The following is a 16,804-nucleotide window of genomic DNA, read 5'->3' as shown; positions in this document are numbered from 1 at the left end:
AGTTTCGATCAATTGGCTAACGCCTTTATGAAGCAATATTCAACTCACATCCTGAAACAAGCGTCTGAGGCTGACCTCTGGAAGATCAGACAAGGACTGGGAGACTCAGTGCGAGTCTACATCGAAAAGTTCAGAGCAGTAAGAACTAAACTCTCGAATCCCAACGATCAGGTAGCCATTGAGGCTCTTAGTAGAGGTCTCTGGTATAAATCAGGTTTCTTCTCGGAGCTAACGCTAAATCCCCCTCCAACTATCGATGACGCCCTCCATAAGGCCTTTAGATACATTACCTTGGAGGAGGAAATGGCAGCATTAGATAAGCTCCACAGAAAACCTCAGAGTCACCCGAAAGGCGAAGCCTCCGATGGAAAGGGACCTCACAAAAGAGGTAGCACCCGAAATGATCAGACCCAGGGAGAACATTCTTGCGTAGTCGAGGAAGACAAGGAAGAAAAACCTGTCGCCGCGACAGCTAAAGCCCCCTGGTCCAAAGGTTATGACGAGAGCAAACATTGCTCTTACCACGATCGAAAGGGACATTCAACCGAAGAATGTTGGGACCTCCAACGACAACTGGCTGCTAAATTCGCAGCCGGAGAAATAAAAGATGTGGACCTCAAAAAGCCACAACCTTATCAGAAGAGAGGTCCCAGAGATAGCTCTCCAAAACGCGAGAGGTCACCTGAAAAAGAAACAGACTCACCACCCCCAGCTCCCAAAAAGAGAGTCGATATGATCCTTGGAAAGTTTCCACAAGGAAAAAGCCTACAAATCGAGGCCCTCTTGAGTAAACCACCTCCCCAATCGAGCCCTGGCTCAAGGATCGATTACATCCTTGGAGGGTCCGATGTGTGTCAAGACTCCGTTAACTCTATTAAAAGTCACGTACGGAAAGCTGTGTCAAACACTCAGTCCAAACCGACCAAGCCTGAGTCTAACACTAAGATCTCTTTCTGGGAGAGTGAGACATTAGACCTCGATAGACCTCATGACGATGCCCTTGTCATAACATTAAATATAGCAGGGTACGAGGTACCTAAGCTCATGATCGACACCGGAAGCTCCGTCGATCTTATTTTCTACAACGCACTAAAAGGAATGGAAATAGACGACTACGAAATTGTCGACCAGAAATCCAACCTCGTAGGTTTCTCAGGTGAAACAGCCACCTCATTGGGAACAATTAAGCTCCCAATTATAGCTGGCGGAGTCATGAAAATGACCAACTTCATAGTTGTCGACAAACCATCCCCTTTCCACGCAATCCTCGGAAGGCCTTGGATTCATAAGATGAAAGCAGTAGCTTCAACTTATCACCAATGCGTGAAATTTCCAACAACCAACGGAATAGCTACCATACACGGTAGCCAAAAGATTTCAAGGATCTGTTACCTGGGAGGATTCGAGATCATAAAAGAATCCCCCCAATAGCAATTACAGATCCAGGAGAGTCGCGAAATGCAACGAAATATCCGAGGTCCCCCTAAGAACCTCACCGAAAAAGTTAGCATCGACGACTCAAATCCTGAGAAACATGTGAGCATCGGATCCGAGCTACCTCTCGAAACCAAAAAGGAGCTCGTCGAATTCCTAAAACAGAATATCAAAACCTTTGCATGGACCACCAGCGACATGAAAGGCATAGATGCAAATGTCACCACTCATAAGCTCAATGTAGACCCTACTTTTAAACCGATCAAACAGAAACGTCGTAAGCTAGGTCTAGAAAAAGCCCAAGCTGTCAACGACGAGGTCGATCGACTAACAAAGGCCGGGTCCATCCGAGAGGTACAATACCCCGATTGGCTAGCTAACCCAGTGGTAGTAAAAAAGAAGAATGGGAAATGGAGAATCTGTGTAGACTTCACCGATTTAAACAAAGCCTGTCCTAAGGACAGCTTCCCGTTACCTCATATCGATCGTTTGGTCGAAGCAACGGCTGGACACCAGCTCTTGTCCTTTATGGATGCCTTTTCAGGATATAACCAGATTATGATGGATCCTGAGGATCAAGAGAAAACCGCATTCATAACTGAACGAGGAACCTATTGTTACAAGGTCATGCCGTTTGGTTTGAAAAACGCAGGAGCTACCTATCAAAGGTTAGTAAATAAAATGTTCGCTGGACAACTCGGAAAAACCATGGAAGTCTACATCGACGACATGTTAGTCAAATCCTCAAAGGGGGAGGACCACATCTCCCATCTAAGAGAATGTTTCGAAATCCTCAACAAATACGACATGAAGCTAAACCCAGCTAAGTGTACCTTCGGAGTACCTTCCGGCGAATTCCTAGGTTACCTCGTAACCGAAAGAGGCATCGAAGCCAACCCGAAACAAATAGCGACATTCCTGGAAATGCCATCACCTAAAACGACCAGAGAGGTACAAAGATTGACCGGACGGATCGCAGCACTAAATCGATTCATCTCCAGGTCCACCGATAAATGCCTTCCATTCTATAAACTTCTGAAAAATAATAAGAAGTTCTTATGGGATGAAAAGTGCGAAGAAGCCTTCAAACAGCTGAAGGCTTACCTCTCGGAACCTCCGATACTATCCAAACCTGTAGTAGGAGAACCACTGTACCTGTACCTCGCCGTGTCGGCAGCTGCAGTCAGCGGAGTGCTAGTACGAGAGGAACAAAACGAACAGAGACCTGTCTATTATACTAGCAAAAGCTTAATAGACGCCGAGACGAGATATCCCACCATGGAAAAACTAGCCCTAGCAATCGTGACAGCTGCCAGGAAGCTGCGACCTTATTTCCAATCGCACTCGATCATCGTAATGACCTCACAACCATTACGGACGATTCTGCATAGCCCTAGCCAATCCGCACGATTAGCCAAATGGGCTATAGAGCTCAGCGAGTACGACATCGAGTACAGACCCCGAGCAGCAGCAAAAGCTCAGGTCCTCGCCGATTTCGTTATTGAGCTAGCATCCGAACATCTAGACCAGGAAACAGAGGTTCCGAAATGGAGCCTATACGTGGACGGAGCCTCGTCAAGGCAAGGCTCCGGTGTCGGTTTAAGACTAACCTCCTCAGCCGGAGAAACCATCGAACAATCCTATAGACTTGGATTTAACGCTTCCAACAACAGGCCGAGTACGAAGCACTAATCGCTGGATTAAAGCTCGCCCTGAGCCTCGGAATTCGGGAGCTAAACGCCTACAGCGACTCGCACGTCATGCGGCTTACGGGCTGTTGGTTAAGAAATCGTAAGTTGGGCCTCGAGTCATGTCTTAGGTCCCTTTGGGCCGTCTTCTGACTCAAAGCGTTTATTACGTCTTCTTTCGATAAAGAGTGAACTTTCCGCGGTTTTTACCGTAAAGTTTGATCGATGACTTAGAATGGCGGGAAACATGAAATGGGTTCGCTACGGTCTTCGGGAGATAGCATCGAAGGGCAGACGAGAATACATGGACTAATGTCGTATCGACGTTTTGGAAGAGCTCGGTCGCTACGTAGAGACCGAGCGGACGAGCGCTCGGTCGCTATGTAGCGACCGAGCTTCGGCTCAAGCTCGGTCACTACATAGCGACCGAGCGGACGAACGCTCGGTCGCTACGTAGCGACCCTTTTCGAGCTCTTGTCCGATGTCTCGTGTTTCCTCCACAAAGCTTTTTGTAAAGAAGAATCTATTTCGAAAAAGTATTTATCGAAGAAGGTTTTTCGTTTTCTTCTTCGGACGTTTTGATCGTTCACTTCGTCGTATCCATAACCGGTATGGGCATGTTTCTGATGGCTTATGCTTGATCTCAATAGAATTCGAACGAAGCTTTATCTCGGGAACATACGTTGTGACGTTCTCTTGATCGAGCATGATTTGTTGTGAAAAGACATACTTGTATTTTGCGGGGATTTGGACGTTAATTTCGTCGCAACCGTTTTCGACCCCAACAGATTGTATCATCTAATTGTGCTTTCTCAAGCTTCTCTTTCAGTTCCTCAATACGAACGACGTAGTTTAAGAGATTCGCTCGCTTCCATTGGGCGATAGCTTTGCGGCACATCGCGATACGCTCATGGAGGTCAGGCGGGTGCAGGTTCCCTGGATCACTCCATCCTTTCAGGATCGTCTCTCTAAACCCATCTCTATCTATCCATCTCTTGTCAAACTTGAACCCCCTTCTTCCTTTACCTCTTTTGGATAGAAAACGGGTGAGAATAGGACGATGGTCGGAGCCCCAGAGGCGCAAGTACTCCACATTCGTGTGGGAATAAAGATGATGCCAGTCTTCGTTTCCAACAGCCCTATCCAGCTTACATTGAACCTTTCCAGAGCTTCTGTTGCCCACCCAAGAAAAAGGGTTTCCTTAAGATGGGAAATCAATCATCCTGCAGTTTGCCAGCATGGTTTTGAAGGGTATAAACGAGCTATCAGGTCTTCGCCTCCCACCTTTTTTTTCATGGTTGCCTGTGATATCATTAAAATCTCCCAGCATCAGCCAGGCACCATTTCTCGTGAGGCTCATTATGGTGAGTCTTTCCCATACATTTTCTCGGCATTCAACTACCGGATCACCATAGACAAAAGTGAGGAAAACTATTTGTCCTTCTAAGGTAGCCACAATATCAATCATGCGATTATTAGAAAAAAAAAATCTCTAACATCAAAAGAATCCAAATAAAAAAGTGCTAACCCACCGCTTCTGCCTTCCGGCTCCACAGTGAACAATTTATTATAACCAAACTCAAATTGAAAGTCTTGCAAAAGGAAAATTATTTTTTGTTTCTGAAAGGAAAAGAAAAGAAGGAGTAGAGCAACGATGCAGTTCGCGGAGGTGCTGCTTTGTCAGGTACGCGCCATCCCCCTGACAGTTCCACGCGATAGCACTCATGACCTCTTACTGGGTGGTTTCTGGGACACCACCGAACCTGAGAGAGACAAAGAGTTCTTGCTTAGAGCAGAAGGGTACACCTCAATACGAGGGAGTTTGTGGGAGGAAGGAATTGGGGACTTACTTGAAGTAATCCCTTTTTTCACCTTCTGAGAAGTACGTTCACGTGCTGCATTCAATTTCCTTGAAGCTCTTACCCCTTTTGCATCGGGGCTCTTTGGGACGTTTCTTTTCATCACGCATATGGGCTTTCTAGCTTGAGTATTCGATGGCTTTGCAGCAATCCCTTCCTGAGACATCACGGTATCTGTTGGACCCGAATATGACCCTCAGGTGAGGTACCGATAAGCGTGAGCTAGCATGTGGGTTGCGATAAGCCCATCATAACAAAGGGAGCTGAAAGCCGAGCTGACGACTGGACCTGGGAGACATCATAGCAGAGGTCACGACAGAAAGTGAGCTAACACCTTAAGAGACTCGGTCAAGAGGAGCCTAAAGCGAGTTCCGTAATTGAAGCCGAATATCTCGGAGAACAGTTGAAGGGTTGCCAACGAAACCTAGACTATATAAAGACGGAGAAGATAAAAGACAAGCCATCTCTTTTCCATATATCAACTTTTGTACTAGATTAAAAGCATTACGTATTCTTTAGTAATCATCTCAAGATACATTCCTTTGTATTCATCATCTTTCAACTCATCAATAAAATCATATTCATTCTTCAAGTTTATTTACGGGATTCAGCCCACGATTCTCATTCATCTCTCTTGACCTAACCTAAATCTAAGAAGTGAAACCTTGTCTCTCACAGTATCTAGGTTGTTTCCTTGGATCAAACTTGCGTGTTCCGCACTCCTTCTCTCCGGTGTCGAGCTAGGTAGGCCATCTTGTAGTGGATCTTGGATCTCAGCATGTACTGGAGAGAATTGAGTTAGAGCATCAATATGCACTGCATCCAAACCAGGAATATCTCCAAGCAAATCATCGTTAGCAATCATGTCATCATCCATTTCTAGATTTTCAAATTCCTTGACTGATTTTTCAAGGTTTTCAAGATCAGTCTCAGTCAGGACCATTGCATCCAGGTTCGGACCGTGTGACATATCCACATCCATTTCAGTATTAATATTACTTGTAACAACTCTGGAGGGTTTGATCAACGGTCCAGGGGCCACATACCTGGTAGCTCCAGACGATGAGTGCTCAGTAGGTTCGTGAATGGACAGAGGAGCCAATCTAGTTAGTGCAGACATGGTTCGGAAATCTTTTTCCTTTGAGGTCGGGGTCTCAGCAATGCCTTTTTCTTTTAAGGCACCTGCGTTCCATCTTAAACTCAGCGTTTTGTATTTCCCCTGGTTCCAGATCCACGACATTCTCTGAGATCGTACGCTGGGAGTCCATAAGCGAGTTTGAGATCTCACTGTCGATCTTTGATTTTGCTGCAGAGCTACGGGCCTCCCTAGGATAGGTAATCGATTGGTGGGGGCGAGGTCTCCAGCTAGGTTGGGGATTAGCTCCATAGTTCCCTGAATGCCTACCATCTCTATTCCGACGGTGTAGGCCACTGCTGTGCCATGGCACACTGCCAGAGTCTCGATCATTTTGTGGTCTTTCAATTATGTTCCAGACATCAGTGTGCTTTTGTAGGTTTCTTCCCAACGAATGGGGATAGTTATCTTCAACCAAAAGCTTCGGTTCAGGATGGTAGGACTTAACGAATTCCTTGTGATCCTGTTGCAGATTACGTTGTCTCTTCTCCTCCTGCCGCTCATCCATCCATGCAGGTGGAGAATGGTGAGTACGTGAACTGCGTTCATGTGTAGGAGATCTCGGCCTCTTGAGACTTCTATCATGTGTACCTCTTTCTGGTTGGCCACGCGGGAGGGCTGAATCGTTGTTGTTGATGTTGTACTCTAGGTGTTGTTGTCTCCTGACCTCACACTCCTTCTCTGACAGTAGAGGACAAGCGTTCTCATCATGAGAGATGTACTTGCAGTTGAAACAAAACCGGTGAAGGCCATCATAGGTTAGGGTAACCCGTCCAATATCTCCGTTAGGGAATCCCACCCTCCTCTCAAACTGGATGGGGTTATCCACATTAATGGAAACTTGTATCTTTGCTCTTTTGGAGTCCAAAGCCATCTTTGTCCCCAGGGCTTTCGCAATCTCTGAGAAAGTACCATCGTTCCAGAAGTGAACATGAACTCATGTGACCCCAATCCAGAAAGGGATGGAGTTTGGAAAGTCTTCTTTGATAAATGGTTCCCATCTCTCCAAGGCAAAGCTCCATTGGTTGAAATGGCAGGGTCTCTTATTCAGTACTGCTTGTAGGTCTTCCTCATTGTCAAAATCGAATTTGAACCGTCCATTCCCAAGGTTCGTACCACGAACCCTGCCTTCGACATTCCAAATTCTTGGCTTGGGGAGCAAGTTGATCAGAGCATCGAGGCTCAAGCTCTTTAGCTGAAACACTCGGCCAATAAGGGTCAGTTTGAACCGCTCTGCTACTTCCTGTAGGTCACATTCCTGGAGCTTAATGATGTCATCTTCCTCCGTGTCAAGGCATCTCATTGTCTGAGACGAGCTAGCTCCATATCTGCGGTGATTCTGTGGAGGGCCTAGGTCTCTTCGGTTAATTAGCCATTAAAAACGGTTCACTTAGCAAAAGCTAAATAGATCTTAGATCTGAGTATCAGGGCAAACCACCAAAGAGTGAAACGAGACTTAGCAAAAGCTAGAACGTATGGAGAAGAAAACCACAACGATGGTAAACAAAACGTGACTAGTACGTAAGGCTATAAAACTCGCTAAGATCTCCGGGACACACCACCATAGCACGCAAGAGCAATGAAACCTTGTGTGTCAGTACCAGGATCCGAGAGAATACCAGTGAGAGTCACCTTTTGAATTCACTTTAAAATGATACTTATTTTTCATAAATACATTAAATTTATTAGAATGACACAAGCAACAAGCAAATTTACTAAAAAACCATCCTTTACTTCTTTTTTTTTATAACGTCAAAACCATCCTTTACTTCGTTAACACAAAAGTTCCATTAAAATTAATAAAAATATATGTTCTCTTAACACCTCAAAGAGAACGACCGAAGTCGGAGTAATCTCCCCTCGAGAGTCGGTTTCTTCATTATCCATCTCCGACCCCAACAACATCTTCTCTATCACAGCCGACATCCGTTTCGTCACGTCTTCCTCAAGTCGCCGTCATCCCTTTGATTCACGAAAACCCTAGCTCCTATTTGGGTTCGATTTTAAATTGACAAAATTGAAACCGAAAGTGCTAAATCTATGCAATTCCAAGTTTTTATTACATGCTTTTAACAAATATTGTTTGATTGAATGTTTAATTTCGAAAACCCTAATTTCCAATTTCATCATTCCTTCGACTTTGAAATCGAGAGACTGATTATGTTTTTTCTTAAGCTTGGCTATGACAATGGGTTTGATTAAGGTTTCGAAGCTGGCAGAGATAAGTGAACGTTCTCAGCTTCGTACTCTGCGGCTTCCTGACAGCTTGCTACCAGCAAGAGTAAGCAGCTTTTGATGATGGAAGCGTGAGTATCTTGACGGCAACGACATTGCAACTGAAGTGCTGCATTGGAAATCATAGTTTGTTCTCTTTTCAGGTTATGGGAGAGATCTGGAAACATAAGATGGTGGGATGTAACAACTGGACAGTCATCTGCATTTAATAGCCACAGAGATGAAGTACGTAGAACTAAATTCTCACATGTTGTTGCTGGAGATCGCAGCCGAGGGTGTGTAGCTGTGCTATTTAATGACAATACATTATTTGTATATGATCTTGCGAGTCCTAAGAGAATTCGCTATTTCCTATAAGTTGGGAACGTCTTGTGTTTTCAAAGCTATCTTACTAATATTCTGCAATTTGAGAAAAAAGAAGCACAATACTGGTTTTCCATTAATTCTAGTGTTTTACTTTTGAAGATGAAAGATGAAGTACATTGAATGTCTGGCTGCTGTTGGATGTACTTTTATGTTATCTCAACCGTTGTAGGACGTGTAATTTGGATCATTTTATTTAGTAGTTTTATTAGTACGTTTAACTTGGATGGATGTATTATTTGGTAGGTTTTTGTTACTTTCGTGGGGATGTCTTACTTGTATGGTTTTACTTTTTCTCGGATGGATGTATAAGGTTTGTATGTGGTTTCTTTCACTCGTGTGATCTCAGATGTATATAAAGGTTGTTTGAACCTACTTCTGAAAAAAAAAACTTAATGAAATGTAATGTACCACCAAAGACAAATGACCAACATGTAAATCTAATGTAATGCCACCAAATTTAGCACCAACCTAAATGAAATCTAATGACCAGTCTCAAACTAAATCAAATACTTATCACCTAAGAGAACATGTGTTTAAAATTATGTATGATTTTTTCACAAAGTTCTCATATCTAATTTCCTCTTTAGCTACAAGTATGAAAGGGAGCAACTTGATAAGAAAGAAAAGAAGATGAAAAAGATGACGATCGATACCAAAAATTTACCTAATTATGATCTTAATTAACTTAAAAATGAACCAGATTTGAAATTAATGTAAACCAGTTCGAAATTGAATATTAAATTAAGTTTGGTTGACATAAACCTAGATTTCTGTCAACAAATCTGCCACAACATAAATTAAGAAGTCTGTCACCACATAAAATAAAAAGTCTACCAACCATTTTAAGTCGGATATATAAATCTGTCATAAGAAAATAAGTCGATCACACAAATCTACCATTTATAACAAATCTGCTACCTCATTCGCCAGATATATCCTAAAAAGCTATTTTCTATTCAAATCGGACAATTAACTCTACCGTGGAAACAAATCTGACGTTTCTAGAAAGTCTGACACCACTTTAACGGTAGATTTCTTTTTCTAAACAGATTTTATAAACAAATTTATTACTCGAAAGATTTATCTTTTTGAAAATAAATCTGCCGACGATCAAATGGTAAGGGTACTTTAGTAATGGTTTTTTTGTTAAAATTATGGGTAAGGGCAATTTTGACCTGAAAAATATTCTAATAATTTTCAAAAAATATGAGTCATTCTAGTAATAACACAGTTAATTTGAGTCATGTTAGTAAACTTCCCTATTTATTATGAAGAAACAAAACTAACTCTCTTAAATCATTTATAATGTTAAGAATATTTATAGAAGTGTATATAAACTTAACTCTACCCTCTAAATACTAAACTTTAAACAATAATCATTAAATCCCAAATCTAATGTTAAAGTATTTTTGATTGAGTGTAATTTTGAAAAATAGTATCTAATTTAGTGTATTTCAAGCAATTTTTCTTGTATATTTGTGATGTTATAGTTTGGTTTCAGTATATAAGGTGACTTATTAATGGGATTCTTAGGTTTGATTATTAAGAAAATACATGATAATTTAATTAAAAGTTATAATTTTTTAAGGGATGGTCCAAGTAAAAAAAATACACATAAAATAAGTTATGACTTATGTTTTAATAGATAAGATATACTCTCTAAAAATATGTTACAACTAAAACAATAATAATTGTATATAGAACTGGCATACATAAATGACTTTCATCCATTACGGGTTCTCTAACTAAAATTTAGAGATTTATTTTTTCCAATCAAAGAATTATTATTATTACTATTATTGCGAATAATATCTAAATTTTTTAATGAGATATCCTGATTCAGAAAGCCAAATCGGTGATACATAATCAACATAGAATATAGCAGAAATAGAACACTGAACATTATAGACAACTTTGTCTGCTATTATGTTTTGTGCCTTTAGTATATGTTCCCAATCAAATTAGATTGGACATAATCAACTCTCTTTTTTTTCCAATCAATGTTTGGATGATTAAAGGTCATACGCCTTCTGATGGTGTTAAGCATATTCGAACCAAAACAAACTAATTATTATGGATATTGATCTTTATGATCATTGTGATGGCCTTTCATAGGTCGTCAAGTTAATGGAGTTGTTCCATAATGTTTTGATCAGTTTTATGAAAATATCACAATAGAAATGCCGACTACTTCTACAAGTGATTAGAAGTGCATGTGATATCTTTTAAATGTTTCAGGATGTTACTAAATGTATAAGAAAAATATATGTCAAATGAATTATACTTTTAAAGTTTTAACAGAATAACTAATGGAATCGAGTATTTATGTTTTCCTAGAATCAATGGTTCATCTGAAGATGATTTTTATGTGGGAAATGGAAAAAAATAATAATTCAAAAATAATAAACACTAGATGTAAAACCAACCCAATCGTTTACTTTACACTTTTACGTCTGCCTAAATCTATGGTTTTTTCTTATCCATATGAACAAGAAAGTGAGTAGAGAGAGTATGCTTAGGGTTAAACTATTAAGTTATATTTTCATTTTGAGGAGAAATGTAATGGAGAATGCATTAAGAATGAGAGTGCAATGTAAACGTTAAAGAAATGGAGAAGAAGACAGAGGACTCTGTTTTTACTTGGGGTGATAAAGGATGACTTAAGGTTGGTTCCAAGACTTTGGTGAGGTCAAATAGAGAAGACACAGATAAAGAGTAAGGTATATGAGCGAAGAGAAGAAAGATGAGCCTATATATTTTTGTTGTTTCTTTCTATTTTTTTTTTTTGTAAGTGGCTATTGATTACACTATTCGTAAACTCTGATAGGGGTTGATTGGTAGAAACGGTAACTTTACTTTTTTTACTGTATGATTATTACTGTCGATTTTTTACTGTAACTGTATATTTTACTGTTGTAGAATTTTTGCTGTAAAAATTTAGTTTTAGTTTTTTTTTTAAAGTATGATTGGTATAACTTAGCTGTAGATTGTATTATATACATGTATAATTTTTTTATTAATAAATACATCATAAGATTTATATAATTTCTAGTTTTAATTAATTAATAAAATGACAATTTAAAATTTCCCATAAAATAGACTAATTTAAAATTTTAATAAAAATAAATTTGACATAATATACAAATACATAAGAATAACAATAGGATATTAATTTTCAAATCAAACTTAAAAGCAGAAAAGAAAAAAAAAACAGATGAATGATACGAATAACTAGGGTTTTAATGTTTACAAATTAATATTGGAATAAAGCTAATGTAAATATACTTTGAAAGCCTATAAAACTAGGTTGTAGATATATTGATCTCTAGAGTTGTACAGCCGTAAATTTAAAGCATTTAAAGCAGTGCTGTAAAAAAAAAAAAGTTAATAAAGTATAAATGCTATCAGATCAGTGCCGTATAGGTACAATAATGTTGTGTACAACTTCTCCAGCCTTAACTAATCACCACCTATATTAAGGATTTAAAATTTTTGTAAAAAAGTATTAAAGAGTGGGGTGTCATAATGCACAATGTGACGATATCATGAAAATTGATTACATTCCACTATTATGCTTATCAATCTTGAATGTGTAATGGACACAAAAGAAATCAAGAAAAAGACAAAACACAAGAAACTAAAATGGGACTCAAGTGTTTGAAGTCACACAAATGGATAGTGAGGTTCTCCATGGATATGAAGATAAAAATAAATACTAACCACCACTCTGTACGACACAATGTACTGCTTACTTACTGTGTTACAAACAAACAAATAAACAAACTGTAATGAGCACAAAAGATAGCCATATAGTATGTGTATTACCAAATCCTAAAATGTTATTACTAGTGACTTTAAGTCCCAGGAATGTATTGTTTTCATGACCGACGCAGCGAGGTTGGGACGTCGTGATTGTGTCTTCCTTCGTAGGTAGTGAGAACTGCTCTCTCATCTTCCGCGGATCTTTCTACTTGCTTCCTCACTCCACAACCTTGGTATGTGCACTTGTAGTAGCTCCTGTCATATATAACAAAGCCGATTAAAATAACATGAAAACAACTTTTAAAAAAAATTAAGAAACTATTTAAAAGATTTGTAACCTTGGGTTAGTATTTCCCTTAACAACTTTCTGACCATACTTCCTCCATCTAAAGCCATCTAGAAGAACATCAATTTCACTTATTGTTTGAACAACAACTCTTGGTTCTTTCACTCCTCTGCTTACTTCTACAGACATTCCTTCATCTTCACCTTCTCTTTTCCTGTTAACCAAAAAAACTCAAATGTCAAAAAAAAAATTCTTTCTTAAAAACCTATTGCTTCCACTAACTAAAAAAACTACTTACAGTCTCTTAATCTCAAGTTGTTCCTCCTCTTCTTCTACCTCACCATATTCAGATTTAAAGCTCTTCTGCTCAAGATCACTGTACTCGAACGAAATCGACGAGTTCTCTGACTGATCATGAGTTTCACTAACAACAGAAGAAGGATTAAACATTCTTCTTGATCCTGATGGTCTCTTGGTGAACTCAGGCTTAGGATGGTTGTGACCTCCTTTGTAGATGATCTCAGTGATCTGTCCATCAGAAGCAGTCTCAACAATCTTCTTGGAAACACAATTAGGATACGTACACTTGAAGTAACTCCTAGGGTTCTCGCTCTTCTTCACTTGTTTCTGACCGTATTTTCTCCAACCATAACCATCATTAGAGTTCCTACTCACCACCATGTATGATGGTACCTTAACCTGGCCATCTGATCCAAACTCACGATGAACCGGATCCTCCTGCTTCTTCTGGAGATCTTGAACAGCATATGTTTCTTGCAAAACCTGTATAAAGAAAGGGTATAGGAAACAAGTTTTGGTTTCAGTATAAGGAAAGTGTAGATGGTCTCAGAAACGGTAAAGGAAAACACATACAGAAGAAGCGTTTGGCGGTTGCGGTTGCGGTTGCGTTTGTAGCTGCCAGGGAAAATCTGAGTGATTGTTTGTTCCATTGAAGCATTGATATGGAAACGCTCCTGTCGTCGGAGATATCAAACTCTGCAAGTTATTAACACAAGTCAAAGAACAGAACATCACAAGTGAATCATAATTTTCCGATTGTCATGGATTTTAAAATGAAAAATTGATATAGATTGATGAAAGCCTGAAAGGCGATGAGATGATAAAGAAAGTTGGAAGCTTTACATGAGAGGAGCTCAGAAGAAGAGGAGAGTCAAGCAAGTCGGAGAAGGAGAAACCATGAGAAGCTTGTGAAATCGGGAGAGGAGGAGGCTGAGCCGTCTTGAACTTGGGGAAACCCGACCCGGTTCTCTCCGGGTAAAACCCACCAAGAAAGTCTTCGTCTTGTTCGTAGCAGTCAACGCCGGAGGAAGCAAGGAGGTCGGTGAAAGAAGTGGACGACATGGTCTTAACAAAAAGAGGCAACTTTGAAGCTCACAGGAACAAAAGTATTTGCTAAAAAAAGAAACTTTCCTCAGAGAAATGATCTACGAGAAGAGGATAAAGAAGACGACGATTGCGTGTCGAGCAAGGTTCTATTTTGTCTTTTTCTGCCTTGTCTAAAATATCATTTATAATTTAATATTTATATAAATGGTTGACCAATGCAAATGACATTCTTTTTTGTTGAGTCGTCTACTACGAAATTATGTGAAACCGCGTGACTAAACCAAACCGGAGTCAATCGAACCGAAACATTAAACCGTCGGTTATACACACCAAGTCTCACTGTCATCATCTTAAAAGACAAACAAAACAAAGGCAGTTTCTCTTCATTTCTTGGCAAAAGAGATGAGCATTGGGTACTGGGGAGTGATTTTGAAGTCCTGAAGACCTTGCATAGCCATGGAAGATTTAACGTCGTCTTCGAACTCCGCAAACGCAATCCCTGGTTTAGCGGCGACCATTCTTATCTCTTTGAATCCCGGATACTGACGGAAGAGAAACTCAAGCATTTCAGTTGTTGTATCGTGCGGAAGATTCTGAATGAAGAGTATGTTGTTTGGTGGCATCGTTTCTTGTCCGCTCGGCTTGAACGACGATGGCTTTTTTAAGATGTAAAGATACAACAAAGATCATTATCATTTTTCCAAATACAATATATTTAGAAAGATGATTATTGTTCTGAAGAAGGCACTTACAGCAGGGGCTCCGTTCTGTGGAGTTGGGCCATTAGCTGTGTTTGGTCGTTGGGTTTCTTCACGCTTTCTTTCAGCTGCAAGTAATCATGCAACAGAAGTTTACCATTGTATCCAACAAATCAAGAGAAAAAATGCAGAAAGTAAAATCAAAGTTACTGATATGAATCCACTTTTGATTAAGAAAAGCTAAGCTTCCTATTAACCACAAACTATCTTGGAGATTAAGGTTAACTCTTGGAAGTTGATTTCTTATCAATCAATAGAAACCCTTGTATATAGGTCTTGATAAAACTTAATCAAAATACTAACATATACAGTAAATTATGAAAAAACCCTAATTAATAAAATAAACACCAAAACTAAACCATCATCTTAATCTAAGCATAAGTCTGGGATCAGTTTACCTTTCTCTTCTTTCTTCCTCTTCTTATCTTTGGGAACGAAAGTTCCTTCCTCTCTAGCAATACAATCTGACTTTTCTTTTGCGAATTGTATGCGCTGCACTCAAAAGACCACACATTAGTTTCATACACATGAGTGGAAGCAAATAAATAGTCCATACACCCGAAAGAGGCAAAGATTTAGTTGTACAATGCATGCAAGAAACAGAATCAAAGATTAAAACTATACTTCAGCAGTCTTATCAATCCATAAAACACACAGAAGATAACTATGAGAGGAAACTGACCATAGGTTTATCATAGAAAGGGAAGTTCTGCATCTGGCGAACAGCATTAGTAGCAGCAGTGACATCACTAAAGGCAACCCAAGCTTGGCCACGGAGCTTAGGAGTCTTCAAAGCAACCACATCAAGTATCCTCCCAAACTGTGAGAACAAACAGTAAAGAGATCTCTTCAATTCTGGCAAAACAAAAACCACGTTAGATCTAAACACCATGAGATTGATACTGCCCCCTCCAGCCAACAACACTAATTCTATTTCTATATAAACACAACATATCTTTCTCATAAACTTCGCCACTAGATTCAATACGATTCTTGAAAACCCTAGGAAGCTAGCAGCTAAAGGCAAACTAAGATACAACACTAAACAATCTCGCAAGGTGGATTACGGAATCTTATGGGAGATCAAGGTGGGCTGCTCAACGCGTATCGAAATCGATTGACGAAATCAGATAGAGAGAAGAAAAGAGTATACCTTCTTTCTTGATTCTTTCATTGAGGTTTTTGATGTAGATTGACTGATTCGGTGGTATATCCGCCGTTAACATCTTCGACTGAGCTTCGCGGGGGCGAAGACGATGACGATGACGATACCCGAGTCTTAGAGAACTCTGATGTGATTTTGAAAGAGAGACGCGGAAGCCCTAAGAATTCGCTATTCAAGACCATTAAACGATGTCGTCTCGTTTGTTGTTCGATTCCCAATGGTTATTTCATTTCGACCGGTCGAACCGGAAATCGAATAGCCGACTGAAATTTTTTAAAAAAATTAACATCTTATATATTAAAACAGAATTCACAACTTTGATTCATTTATGATTTTTTTAAAAATAAATCTTCACTAGAAATCAGTTATCATTTATTTATTACTAATAATATAGATTAATAATATATCATTCTTAATATAACATCGAATTCTAAAAACCCGGATTGGTTAACAAACTCACCTTTATTCAGGTGTGATATTTTTATTTAGATCATCATTTAAAATTTGTAGTAAATGTATTTCCTTAATGCTAATATATAATAAAATATGATATGCTTTGACTAGTTACTATTGTTTGTTTCCATCTCTTAAGTATTATTGTTATAGACAATAATGATGACTATTGTTATGAGTTGGAAGAAGGGTTAAAATGCTTCTTAAAATGTTGTATCAATATAAAGCTACCAACATTCTTGTTTATTAAGATGAGAAAAAGGCCATTGGAGTTTATTATTGCATATGAGAGATCCAAAGATAAGAAAAAGGCTAC

General features: G+C 39.3%; 4 protein-coding genes across 5 annotated transcripts; 1 reads left to right on the top strand and 3 right to left on the bottom strand.

Moving 5' to 3' along the window:
* The first annotated feature begins 27 nt into the window (after nt 1-27).
* Nucleotides 28-1,431, top strand: LOC106338178. The gene has a single exon (XM_013777214.1). The coding sequence runs from the start codon at nt 28-30 to the stop codon at nt 1,429-1,431; it is 1,404 nt and encodes a 467-aa protein (XP_013632668.1).
* Nucleotides 1,432-7,053: 5,622 nt separating this feature from the next.
* LOC106338177 lies at nt 7,054-7,419 on the bottom strand. Its single transcript, XM_013777213.1, has one exon. The coding sequence runs from the start codon at nt 7,417-7,419 to the stop codon at nt 7,054-7,056; it is 366 nt and encodes a 121-aa protein (XP_013632667.1).
* Nucleotides 7,420-12,414: 4,995 nt separating this feature from the next.
* On the bottom strand, nt 12,415-14,251 carry LOC106336759 (probable WRKY transcription factor 25). The gene is made up of 5 exons (XM_013775688.1): nt 13,909-14,251; nt 13,639-13,761; nt 13,064-13,548; nt 12,818-12,979; nt 12,415-12,734 (listed from the first exon to the last, which is right to left on the bottom strand). The coding sequence occupies exons 1-5, from the start codon at nt 14,125-14,127 to the stop codon at nt 12,596-12,598; spliced, it is 1,128 nt and encodes a 375-aa protein (XP_013631142.1). The 5' UTR covers nt 14,128-14,251; the 3' UTR covers nt 12,415-12,595.
* A 118-nt stretch (nt 14,252-14,369) lies between these two features.
* On the bottom strand, nt 14,370-16,201 carry LOC106336760 (U2 small nuclear ribonucleoprotein B''). Of its 2 annotated transcripts, none has more exons than XM_013775689.1 (5): nt 16,024-16,201; nt 15,553-15,725; nt 15,269-15,362; nt 14,865-14,938; nt 14,370-14,768 (listed from the first exon to the last, which is right to left on the bottom strand). In XM_013775689.1, the coding sequence occupies exons 1-5, from the start codon at nt 16,094-16,096 to the stop codon at nt 14,496-14,498; spliced, it is 687 nt and encodes a 228-aa protein (XP_013631143.1). In that variant the 5' UTR covers nt 16,097-16,201; the 3' UTR covers nt 14,370-14,495. The 2 variants fall into 2 exon arrangements, with proteins under 2 accessions (XP_013631143.1, XP_013631144.1); XM_013775690.1 differs by having other exon boundaries at nt 15,553-15,690; nt 16,024-16,175.
* Between the last annotated feature and the right edge of the window lie 603 nt (nt 16,202-16,804).

This window comes from Brassica oleracea, chromosome C4 (assembly GCF_000695525.1).
Source record: "Brassica oleracea var. oleracea cultivar TO1000 chromosome C4, BOL, whole genome shotgun sequence".
Taxonomy (NCBI): domain Eukaryota; kingdom Viridiplantae; phylum Streptophyta; class Magnoliopsida; order Brassicales; family Brassicaceae; genus Brassica; species Brassica oleracea.
Note: the sequence above shows the minus strand (reverse complement) of the source record. Positions and strands in the feature narration are given on the sequence as shown.

Excerpts from the sequence above, each read along its gene's own strand:
- LOC106338178 (XM_013777214.1), top strand. The coding sequence starts at position 28 with ATGAAGCAATATTCAACTCACATCCTGAAACAAGCGTCTGAGGCTGAC.
- LOC106336760 (XM_013775689.1), bottom strand. The coding sequence starts at position 16,096 with ATGTTAACGGCGGATATACCACCGAATCAGTCAATCTACATCAAAAAC. Across the intron at positions 15,726-16,023 it reads TGAAAGAATCAAGAAAGAAG|AATTGAAGAGATCTCTTTAC; the intron begins GTATACTCTTTT and ends TTGTTTTGCCAG. Across the intron at positions 14,939-15,268 it reads GAGGAAGAAAGAAGAGAAAG|CTGAAAGAAAGCGTGAAGAA; the intron begins GTAAACTGATCC and ends GATTACTTGCAG.
- LOC106338177 (XM_013777213.1), bottom strand. The coding sequence starts at position 7,419 with ATGAGATGCCTTGACACGGAGGAAGATGACATCATTAAGCTCCAGGAA.
- LOC106336759 (XM_013775688.1), bottom strand. The coding sequence starts at position 14,127 with ATGTCGTCCACTTCTTTCACCGACCTCCTTGCTTCCTCCGGCGTTGAC. Across the intron at positions 12,980-13,063 it reads CAACTTGAGATTAAGAGACT|GAAAAGAGAAGGTGAAGATG; the intron begins GTAAGTAGTTTT and ends TTTGGTTAACAG. Across the intron at positions 12,735-12,817 it reads AAGGGAAATACTAACCCAAG|GAGCTACTACAAGTGCACAT; the intron begins GTTACAAATCTT and ends TATATATGACAG.